This window comes from Pseudoliparis swirei, chromosome 13 (assembly GCF_029220125.1).
Source record: "Pseudoliparis swirei isolate HS2019 ecotype Mariana Trench chromosome 13, NWPU_hadal_v1, whole genome shotgun sequence".
In the NCBI taxonomy this organism is placed as follows: Eukaryota; Metazoa; Chordata; class Actinopteri; order Perciformes; family Liparidae; genus Pseudoliparis; species Pseudoliparis swirei.
In genome coordinates, this window is record NC_079400.1 from 20,323,304 (window position 1) to 20,334,663 (window position 11,360).

General features: G+C 46.8%; 1 protein-coding gene across 1 annotated transcript in view; it reads left to right on the forward strand.

The window, feature by feature from the left end:
* Positions 1-11,132, forward strand: part of fmnl1b (formin-like 1b) — a 57,201-nt gene extending 46,069 nt beyond the window's left edge. The window contains exons 11-27 of the mRNA XM_056430356.1: positions 3,200-3,310; positions 3,407-3,556; positions 3,639-3,740; positions 4,036-4,264; positions 4,384-4,436; positions 4,536-4,653; positions 5,020-5,144; positions 5,964-6,166; positions 6,237-6,471; positions 7,152-7,220; positions 7,580-7,660; positions 7,736-7,865; positions 8,525-8,688; positions 9,251-9,352; positions 9,434-9,508; positions 10,125-10,254; positions 11,032-11,132. Coding sequence (XP_056286331.1) covers positions 3,200-3,310; positions 3,407-3,556; positions 3,639-3,740; positions 4,036-4,264; positions 4,384-4,436; positions 4,536-4,653; positions 5,020-5,144; positions 5,964-6,166; positions 6,237-6,471; positions 7,152-7,220; positions 7,580-7,660; positions 7,736-7,865; positions 8,525-8,688; positions 9,251-9,352; positions 9,434-9,508; positions 10,125-10,254; positions 11,032-11,132 — 2,178 coding nt within the window. The remainder of the gene's footprint in view (positions 1-3,199; positions 3,311-3,406; positions 3,557-3,638; positions 3,741-4,035; positions 4,265-4,383; positions 4,437-4,535; positions 4,654-5,019; positions 5,145-5,963; positions 6,167-6,236; positions 6,472-7,151; positions 7,221-7,579; positions 7,661-7,735; positions 7,866-8,524; positions 8,689-9,250; positions 9,353-9,433; positions 9,509-10,124; positions 10,255-11,031) is intronic.
* The last annotated feature ends 228 nt before the right edge of the window (positions 11,133-11,360 follow it).

Below are 11,360 nucleotides of genomic sequence, written 5' to 3' on the forward strand. Positions count from 1 at the left end.
GAGTTGCAAAATGTATAGAAAATATAGTCAAGACATTGACAAGGTTAGAAATAATGATTTGTATTTGAAGTATTAATTTTTTTCTTCAAACTTTGCTTTCGTCAAAGAATGCTCCTTTTGCAGCAATTCCAGCATTGCAGACCTTTGGCATTCTAGCTGTTAATTTGTTGAGGTAATCTGTTGAAATGTCACCCCACGCTTCCTGAAGCACCTCCACAAGTTGGATTGGCTTGATGGGCACTTCTTGCGGACCATACGGTCAAGCTGCTCCCACAACAGCTCAATGGGGTTGAGATCTGGTGACTGGCCACTCCATTACAGACAGCAAGCTGCCTGCTTCTTCCCTCAAGAGTTCTTGCACAATGTGGAGGTGTGCTTTGGGTCATTGTCCTGTTGGAGGAGGACATTGGCTCCAATCAAGCGCTGCCCACAGGGTATGGCATGGCGTTGCAAAATGGAGTGATAGCCTTCCTTATTTAAAATCCCTTTTACCTGGTACAAATCTCCCACTTTACCAGCACCAAAGCAGCCCCAGACCATCACATGACCTCCACCATGCTTGACAGATAGATAGATAGATAGATAGATAGATAGATAGATAGATATATACTTTATTAATCCCCAAGGGGAAATGTGTCATTACAAGTAGCAGCACCAATAAACCAAACACACAAGAATAAAAACAAAAACAAAACACAAATATAAAAAACAGGGATGAAAGATATAGAAGTATACAAAGTAAACAAAACAAAATATATATGTACATATACAACACACATGCATACACAACACACAACATCAATGACAAATCAAATCAAATTCAAAAAGATTAAATATAGACAGTGTGCAAAATGCAGAGTGTGTGTATGTGTGCAGTGCAAATGAAACGTGTGTGTATGTGTGTAGTGCAAACAAATGAAATGTGTGAAGTGCAGATCAACATAGTGTGGATATGAAGTTATTATTGCAGTTATTGCACTATGATCTGGCAAGAGGTGATCTGTTGTAGAGCCTCATAGCCGTCGGCATGTTCTCCTGTATCTGTCCTTGTGGCAGCGGAGCGTGAGGAGACGTCTGGAGAAAGTCCTCCTCTGTCCCTGTAGGAGGTGGTGGAGACGGGTGGTCCGGGTGGTCCGGGTTGTCCAGTATGGACAGCAGTTTCTTCAACGTCCTCCTCTCCACCACCTGTTCCAGGTGCTCCAGCTGGCAGCCGATGATGGAGCCAGCCTTCCTAACCAGTTTGTTAAGACGGCTGGTGTCACCGGCTCCGATGCTGCTCCCCCAGCAGACAATGGCAAAGAGCAGCACACTGGCCACAACCGACTGGTAGAATAACTCCAACATCTTGCTGCACACGTTGAAGGATCGAAGCTTTCTCAGGAAAAAGAGTCGACTCATCCCCTTCTTGTACACAGCGTTGATGTTGGCCTTCCAGTTCAGTCGATGGAGACGCCCAGGTACTGGTCCTCCTCCACCAGGTACTGGTCCTCCTCCACCATGTACTGGTCCTCCTCCACCAGGTACTGGTCCTCCTCCACCATGTCCACGTCCACTCCCAGGACACTCAGAGGGGGAGGAGCTCTTCCTCCTGAAGTCCACCACCATCTCTCTGGTCTTGGCCACGTTCAGCCGCAGGTGATTCTCATCGGCCCACTTTACAAAGTCACTCACCACTGCCCTGTACTCCTCCTCCCGTCCATTCCTAATACACCCGACCACTGCAGAGGCATCAGAGTACTTCTGCAGATGGCATGACTCCGTGTTGTACTGGAAGTCACTGGTGTACAGGGTGAAGAGGAAGGGAGACAGAACAGTTCCCTGTGGGGTTCCAACATCACTGACCACCGTTCCAGACAGCACACGGCCCATTCTGACAAACTGTGGTCTGCCTGTGAGGTAGTCAGTGATCCAGGAGATGGTGGACGCGTCCACACCGACCACCCGCAGCTTCTCACTCAGCAGCAGTGGCTGGATGGTGTTGAATGCACTGGAGAAGTCAAAGGAAGTGACTCTCACAGAGACACCGGTTCCATCCAGGTGCGACTGAGCTCGTTGCAGCAGGTAGATGATGGCGTCGTCCACTCCCACATGAGGCTGGTATGCAAATTGCAGAGGGTCCAGCGATGATTTGACCTGCGGCCGGAGGTGGGCCAAGACCAGCCTCTCCAGCACCTTCATCACATGGGAGGTGAGGGCGACCGGTCGGTAGTCGTTGAGGCCAGATGGTGCTGACTTCTTTGGGACAGGGACCAGGCACGACGTCTTCCACAGCACCGGGACTTCCCCCAGCCTCAGGCTGAGGGTGAAGAGGCGCTGCAGGACACCAGACAGCTGGGTGGGCAGGTCTTTAGGACCCTGGGGCTGATGCCATCAGGACCTTCAGCTCTGCGCTGGTGTAGTTTCTCCAGCTGTCTTCTCACCTGGTCAGTCGTCACAGAGAGAGGGGGGAGGGTGGAGGAGCCCATTGTTATTGAGGGCTCGGTGGATGTGCAGCTCAACAGGGGGGACAGAGGGGGAGGTGTTTGGGAGGTGTGATGTGTGGAGGAGATGGGGGGGGGGGGGGGGGGGCTGTGATCTGAACCTGTTGAAGAAACAGTTGAGCTGGTTGGCCCTCTCCAGGGAGCCCCCTGGCTGTCTCCCTCCCACCTTGAAGCCAGTTATCTGCTTCATACCGGTCCACACCTCCTTTGTGTTGTTCAGCTGGAGTTTGGCCTCCAGCTTCCTCCTGTAGGGTTTTCAAGGGTTTTCTAATCAGACATTAGTCTTCTAAGGCGATTAGCAAACACAATGTACCATTAGAACACTGGAGTGATAGTTGATGGAAATGGGCCTCTATACACCTCTGGAGATATTTCATTAGAAACCAGACGTTTCCACCTAGAATAGTCATTTACCACATTAACAATGTATAGAGTGTATTTCTGATTGATTTAATGTTATCTTCATTGAAAAAAACAATGCTTTTCTTTGAAAAATAAGGACATTTCTAAGTGATCCCAAACTTTTGAACGGTAGTGTATATATATTATTTTTTATGAATTTATAAAATGTATGCACAGAAGCCTTTTCTCACTGGATTTCTGTAAATGGAAGAATATAAATGATACATTATATAATGTATCAAAATATATATATATATTTTGTATAATGTATACATAGAGTCCAGTAACATGAAGCAGTTCCTCCGTCTGTCCACCAGGTGGCCTGTATGCAGTTCATCAACATCGTGGTCCACTCGGTGGAGAACATGAACTTCAGAGTCCACCTCCAGTACGAGTTCACTCGCCACGGGCTGGACGACTACCTGGAGGCCCGTTCGACCTTTGACCTTTGACCCGACACCTTGAAACGTTATTATCAGCGTGGCGACTCGCCGTAACTCGCTGTCCTTCTTCTTCACGCCCAGAGGTTAAAGTTCACGCTGAGCGACCGGCTGCTGGTGCAGATCCAGGCCTACCTGGACAACGTGTTCGACGTGGGCGCCCTGCTGGAGGACGCCGAGGCCAAGAGCGCCCTGCTGGAGCACCTGGAGGAGCTGCAGGAGCACAACGCCCTGGTAGACGTGCTGCTCACACACACACACACACACACACGTGCACACGCACACTGAACTCGCAACGCATGACCCTCCTCCGCAGCTGAGCTGCAGGCTTCAGGAGCGCGAGAGGCAGGCGATGGAGAACGTGTCGGCCATGGAGAAGAAGCTCATCCAGACCACGAAGGAGGCGGAGCTCCTCAAGGTAGAGGCCCCGCCTCCAAGTCCATTTGTATTTAAAGCAACAGTACAACTAGAGTCCTTTTATATAGACTTCTATACAACCAGAGGAGTCACCCCCTGGTGGTCAGGAGAGAGAATGCAGCTCTAACACATGAAGCATATGCTTCTATACAACCAGAGGAGTCTCCCCCTGGTGGTCAGGAGAGAGAATGCAGCTTTAACACATGAAGCATAGACTTCTATACAACCAGAGGAGATATGGTGATGCATTAGTGATGTTGTCATGGATACATAGAACTACTTCCTGTGTGTCGTAGGAGGGTCTCCGTGAATCCGGCTCTCAGGTGACTCTCCTGCAGCAGCGAGAACGAGAGAGCGAGCTCGAGCGTGAGCAGGAGAGAGAGAGGGACCGGGCCACCGAGGCCCTGAAGGAGCTGGAGGTCAAAGTTCAGGCTCTGGTGGAGCTGGGCCTGGTCCGACTGCAGCGCTCCTCCTCCGGACGCCTGGACCTGCAGCTGGTCCCCGTCGTCCAGGCAACGCAACCAAGTGAGTGGACGCAAATAAACCGAACGAGGAGATATTCAGGATTCAGGGAGTTATTGATAGAAAACTATAATATCCTGAGCTTTGATCGAAGTAATGAACGTCTCGTTGTTCCCCGACAGCAGAAGAAGACGATTCAGGTGAAAACCTTGAGGCTCCGCCCCCTTCCACTGATCCTCAGCCTCCCATCTCTGAGGCTCCTCCTCCTCCAGGCTCAACTCCTCCTCCTCAAGACACAACTCCTCCTCCTCTTCCTCCTCCTCCTCCACCTCCATGCTCAACTGGAACTCCTCCTCCTCCACCTCCCCCTCCTCCACCGCCACCACCCCCAGCGGCTCCACCACCCCTGCTGCATCCTGGAGGTGGTACGACCCACTTAGACGGCGGCTCAGGTGAGTTTTTACCTGAAACTGTCACATTATCACTTCGACCGCTTTGTGTTTTTTTGTGTGTAAGTTTGATTTTTATCTGCCAAAAACGCTTTTTATGTTCAGATCCTTAAAAACAGTATTTAATTTAAATAAGTGGTACAACTATGTATATATATTACAGGGGGGAAACCAAATAATTCAAATGTATAAATCAGCATATTTAAAAAACAATTGACCAAAGTAGCAGTTAAATAAAAACAATAAACATAATAATAACATGAAAGAATATTAGAGGAAAGTCAGGAGAATAAACCTTATTTCCCTGTAATAATAATATGTAGTATTATAATAATCACAGTCTAACCGTTCTTATTTCTCTCCCTCCAGGCTGCAGGAAGAAGAAGGCCATTCAAACTAAATACTGCATGCCGCTGCTGAACTGGCAGCCGCTCCAATCCAACCAGGTGGCCGGGACCATCTTCACGGAGCTGGACGACGACAACGTCCTAGAGGTTCTACCAGTTTGACCCGTTTGACCCGTTTGAGTCCTCTGAACTAAACCGTGTTGTTTCTCAGTCGAGTCTCCATTTATTTATTCATATTTAAAATATATATATATATATATATATATTTAAATACATTTTCTTTTAAATATATAAGGGAATATATTATAATATATTTATAATATAAATATATTTATATATATATATAAATATATATAAATATTTTGTAATTTAATATATATGTTTTTCTCATATTATATATATTTATGTATTTTCTTATATATTTGTAATGTATTTATATATATTATTTCTTTTTATATATTTATATATAAATATATATTTATATATATAAATGTATATTGATATATATTTACTTATATATAAATATAAATTATTTTATTTTTGTATATATTTATACATGATATATTTATTATTTAAAAACATGTTGAATTGTTTTTTCTCTCTGTTTCCTGCAGTAACAAACCAACTTTTAATCCCGACTAACAATTACACATATTCTTTATGTATATATTTATATATATTAATATATATATATATATTTATATTAAATATATATACATATATATTATATATATATATTAATATATATATATATATGTATATATTAATATATAAATGTCCTTCAATATATATATATATATATATATATATAAGTATATATATATATATTTAAAATGTATATATATATATTTAAGTATATATATTTATACATGATTTATTCATTAATTAAGATTATATTTAATTGTTCCTCTCCTTTTGCTGCAGTAACAAACCAACTGTAAATCCCGTCCCTTCGTCTCGTCTCAGGAGCTCAACATGGAGACCTTTGAGGAGCAGTTCAAGACCAAGGCCCAGGCGGCCCCCGCGGACCCGGGGACCCTCAAGATGAAACGGGCCCACAAGACCCCCAGCAAGGTGTCCCTGATGGAGCCCAACAGGGCCAAGAACCTCGCCATCACGCTGCGCAAGGAAGGCGTGGCGGCGTCCGACATCTGCTGCGCCATCGAGACGTAGGTACCCGGGTCAGGTGACCCTCCTGGTCTGTGCTGGTCTTTAACCCCCCCCCCCCCCCCCCTGCAGGTACAACCAGAGGGCCCTGAGCCTGGACTTCCTGGAGCTGCTGGAGCGCTTCATCCCCACGGAGGGCGAGGCGCGGCTCATCCACGCCTACGAGTGCGAGGGCCGGCCCCCGGAGGCCCTCAGCGAGGAGGACCGCTTCATGCTGCGCTTCAGGCGCATCCCCCGGCTCCCGCAGCGCGTCGGCACGCTCACCTTCATGGGCAACTTCCCCGAGAGCGTGCAGCTGCTGCAGCCGGTGGGTGTCATGGGGGGGGGGTCATGTGATCTACTGTGAGGTGACGTGGGGTCATGTGATCTACTGTGAGGTGACGTGGGGTCATGTGATCTACTGTGAGGTGACGTGGGGTCATGTGATCTACTGTGAGGTGACGTGGGGGGGGTCATGTGATCTACTGTGAGGTGACGTGGGGTCATGTGATCTACTGTGAGGTGACGTGGGGTCATGTGATCTACTGTGAGGTGACGTGGGTCATGTGATCTACTGTGAGGTGACGTGGGGTCATGTGATCTACTGTGAGGTGACGTGGGGTCATGTGATCTACTGTGAGGTGACGTGGGGTCATGTGATCTACTGTGAGGTGACGTGGGGTCATGTGATCTACTGTGAGGTGATGTGGGGGGTCATGTGATCTACTGTGAGGTGACATGGGGGGTCATGTGATCTACTGTGAGGTGACGTGGGGTCATGTGATCTACTGTGAGGTGACGTGGGGGGGGGGTCATGTGATCTACTGTGAGGTGGGGGGGGGTCATGTGATCTACTGTGAGGTGACGTGGGGGGGGGGTCATGTGATCTACTGTGAGGTGACGTGAGGGGGGGGTCATGTGATCTACTGTGAGGTGACGTGGGGGGGGTCATGTGATCTCCTGTGAGGTGACTATTCCACCTCTTTGCTCTTCTTCTCTCTCCGGCAGCAACTGGACGCCATCATCGCCGCCTCCATGTCCATCAAGTCCTCCGGCAAGCTGAAGAAGATCCTCGAGGTGAGGGCAGCTTCTACTGTGCTTCTACTGTGTTTTCACTGCTTCTTTATTGTGGTTGTATTATGTTTTATTGTGTTTTTATTGTGTTTTTCTTTTGTTGTTGTTGTGTTTTTATGTTTTTCAACTTTTTAAATTCAGTTTTTATTGAGTTTTAATTGTGTTTTACTTTTTTAAAATGGTGTTTTAATTGTGTTTTTACTGTGTTTTTACTTTCCTTGGTCGAATTGTAAGAACATATTTAATTTGTAGGAAACAAAGCGTTCATGTTTCTCCTCTTCGTGCTTGCTGCAGACGATTCCACTTGTTTACTTGTTGTTTGTTGTTCTCTGACGACATTGTTTGTGTCTCTGCTTATAAAGGTCATCTTAGCGTTTGGGAACTACATGAACAGCAGCAAGCGGGGGGCGGCGTACGGCTTCCGGCTGCAGAGCTTAGACCTGGTGAGGAACCATAAAACATCTACGCTGAACAAATCTCACTTGTAATTGTTGTTGTTGTTGTTTTCTTTTCTCAAGCTGTCGGACACAAAGTCGACAGACCGGAAGCAGACGCTACTGCACTTCATCGTCGGCGTCATTCAGGAGAAATACCCCGACGCCCGGGCCTTCTTCACCGAGCTGCACTTCCTGGACAAGGCGGCGCTGGGTGAGCGACAATATGGGATGTAGTCGCCCCCCGGTGGTCAGGAGAGAGAATGCAGCTTAAACACATGACTCATATACTTCTATACAACCAAGGGAGTCGCCCCCTGGTGGTCAGGAGAGAGAATGCAGCTTTAACACTTGAAGCATAGGCTTCTATACAACCAGAGGAGTCGCCCCTGGTGGTCAGGAGAGAGAATGCAGCTTTAACACTTGAAGCATAGGCTTCTATACAACCAGAGGAGTCACCCCCTGGTGGTCAGGAAGGAGAATGCAGCTTTAACACATGAAGCATAGACTTCTATACAACCAAAGGAGTCGCCCCCTGGTGGTCAGGAGAGAGAATGCAGCTTTAACACATGAAGCATAGACTTCTATACAACCAAAGGAGTCGCCCCCTGGTGGTCAGGAGAGATAATGCAGCTTTAACACATGAAGCATAGACTTCTATACAACCAGAGGAGTCGCCCGCTGGTGGTCAGGAGAGAGAATACATATAAAATGTTCATCATAGTGTGTACTTTGTGTTGTTTCAACAGTGCAGGACGACGTTACATCACGGTTGTGACGTCATATTGTTGAGTTATAGTTATAGAATATATATATCCATAAAAACCTCAAACCAGACATTGTGATGTCGAGTTGAGCTCGGCTCTCTTGTAGTTTCCCTCGACAGCATCCTGCAGGACGTGCGGGCGCTGCAGAGCGGCATGGAGGCGACCAGGAGGGAGTTCTCCGTGGAGAAGGAGAACCCGGTTCTGCAGACGTTCCTCAGCAGCAACGCCGAGCTGCTCCACTCGCTCACATCTGACGGGAGAACCGCCCAGGTCGGCCCAAATTAACCTTTTATTGGATTATATATTTATATATATTTTGCATATAATATATATATTTTATATATATATATATTAGGGCTGTGAAACTATTACAATTTTTAATCAGGTTAATCACAGGTTTCTGTGGATTAATCATGATTAATCACATATATACATTTATACACAGGGGTGCACATCACTTGCTCACCAGTGCGCGCGCCAGCATCGGAGCTCTGCCGCGCGCGAGCCGAGAAGAGTTGTTGACGGGGGGTAATTTAATCATAACGCGTTAACGCGTTAGTTTTCACAGCACTAATATATATATAATGAATACAAGATATAAAAATGTATATGATATATATATATATGAATATATATATTTATAAATATAAATATATATATATTTTATACTTATATTTATTAGATATATTATGAATGTATATTTATATAATATATATAAAAATATATATAATGCAGTAAAAGGCTGTTAATACCAGAAATATATACATATATATATATATATATGTATATATTTATATTTATTCCATCTGAAGTCTCTGTTCTTGTCCTGCAGGATGTTTATGACTCGGCTGTGGAGTACTTTGGAGAGAGCTCTAAAGCCACGCCCCCCTCCGCCTTCTTCACCGTGTTCCTCCGGTTCATCAGAGCCTACAAGGTCAGAGGTCACCCCCTCACTCATCCCTGAATTAAGTCACGAGGAGAACCCCAAAAAGAACATTATGTCTTCCTCCGACAGCAAGCGGAGCAGGAGAACGAGCAGAGGGCCAGACAGCTGACCTGCGACGCCCCGACCACGCCCCCCAAACCCGAAGCCAAGAGGGTAACGACTCTCGCCAGAACCAACACTACCACTATAGTCCACAGGGGGCGCCAGAACCAACACTACCACTTTAGTCCACAGGGGGCAGCAGAACCAACACTACCACTTTAGTCCACAGGGTGCGCCAGAATCAACACTACCACTTTAGTCCACAGGGGGCACCAGAACCAACACTACCACTTTAGTCCACAGGGGGCATCAGAACCAACACTACCACTTTAGTCCACAGGGGGCACCAGAACCAACACTACCACTTTAGTCCACAGGGGGCATCAGAACCAACACTACCACTTTAGTCCACAGGGGGCGCCAGAACCAACACTACCACTTTAGTCCACAGGGGGCGCCATAACCAACACTACCACTTTAGTCCACAGGGGGCGCCAGAACCAACACTACCACTTTAGTCCACAGGGGGCGCCAGAACCAACACTACCACTTTAGTCCACAGGGGGCACCAGAACCAACACTACCACTATAGTCCACAGGGGGCACCAGAACCAACACTACCACTATAGTCCACAGGGGGGCCAGAACCATCACAGTATAAAGTTCCTCTTTGTAGCTTGAACTGACGGACATCAGAGGATCCAGTCCTCTTCTGAAGGTTCTGGTCTTTCAGGTCTTCGTGTCGTCCAAACCGCCTCAGATGGACCTGATAGCCGAGCTGAAGAGGAGGCAGGTGTCTCCTCTGGTGAGGGAGGGCAAGGACGGGGCCATCGAGGACATCATCACAGGTACGAGGCCCTGATACACCTGGAGACTCTGCTTCATGTCTTAAAGGGACAGCTCTCTATTTGGGGAAATGGCCTTCCTGAGCTCTTGGTCTAGGAGATGAGGAGATGAGGAGATGACTCTGACCTCTTGACTCAAACAGACTCCTGGTTCCTTTCACTCTGGTTGTTCTCTGAAGAGTAACGTCTCTTTCCTTTGTCCTCTCCTTCCTTCCTCGTTTGTCCTCTCCTTCCTACTTCTACTTCCTCGTTTGTCCCTCGTTTAACCCTCTCCCTCCCCAACTTCCCTTTCTCCTTCCCTCCTCCCCTCTTTCCCTCCTCTCTCCCTCCTTCCCTCCTCTCCTTGGCTCCTGCAGCCTTGAAGTCGGTTCCTTTCTCTGCTCGCTCTGCCAGACGTCCGTCTCGTCTCCTCTGTGACTCGGTCTTCATCGACCAGGTGACGTCTTCTAAAACTTCTTCTTAAACTTCTTCTTCAACTTCTTAAACTTCTGGTTTTACGGTTTTATTTTCATACTTTTTATATGATTTTCCTCAGAAAATTAGAACTTGTTCTCGTGATCATTTCACTTAAAATAAAGACTTATTTTTCTCATAATGTTACAACTTCATTCTTGAATGCATCCGCCCTGAGTCTCCATAAAAAAGTATATTTTGCTATTGTACATATTGTACATATTGTACATACTACATCTATATATAATAAAGACTGGAGCTTATGGTATGTGATACTTCATTGTTCTTCATTGTTCTTCATTGTTCTTCATTGTTCTTCGCCCTCAGATTTAAGGAATCAGCCATACCGGCGTGCGGACGGCGCCCGCCGCAGCGCCCGCTGGCCTCCGGGGCAGCAGCTGCACGTGTCCTCAGACATTTCCCTCTGAACAGCTGATCCACGGCCGGCCACTCCGTGATGATGTCACAGCTCGATGACGACGTCATAGCTCGGAGGTGTCATAGCTCGATGACGTCATAGCTCGATGATGATGTCACAGCTCGATGATGACATCATAGCTCGGTGATGTCATCTTAGCTCGATGATGACATCATAGCTCGATGATGACGTCATAGCTCGATGATGACGTCATAGTTCGTGATGACATCTTAGCTCG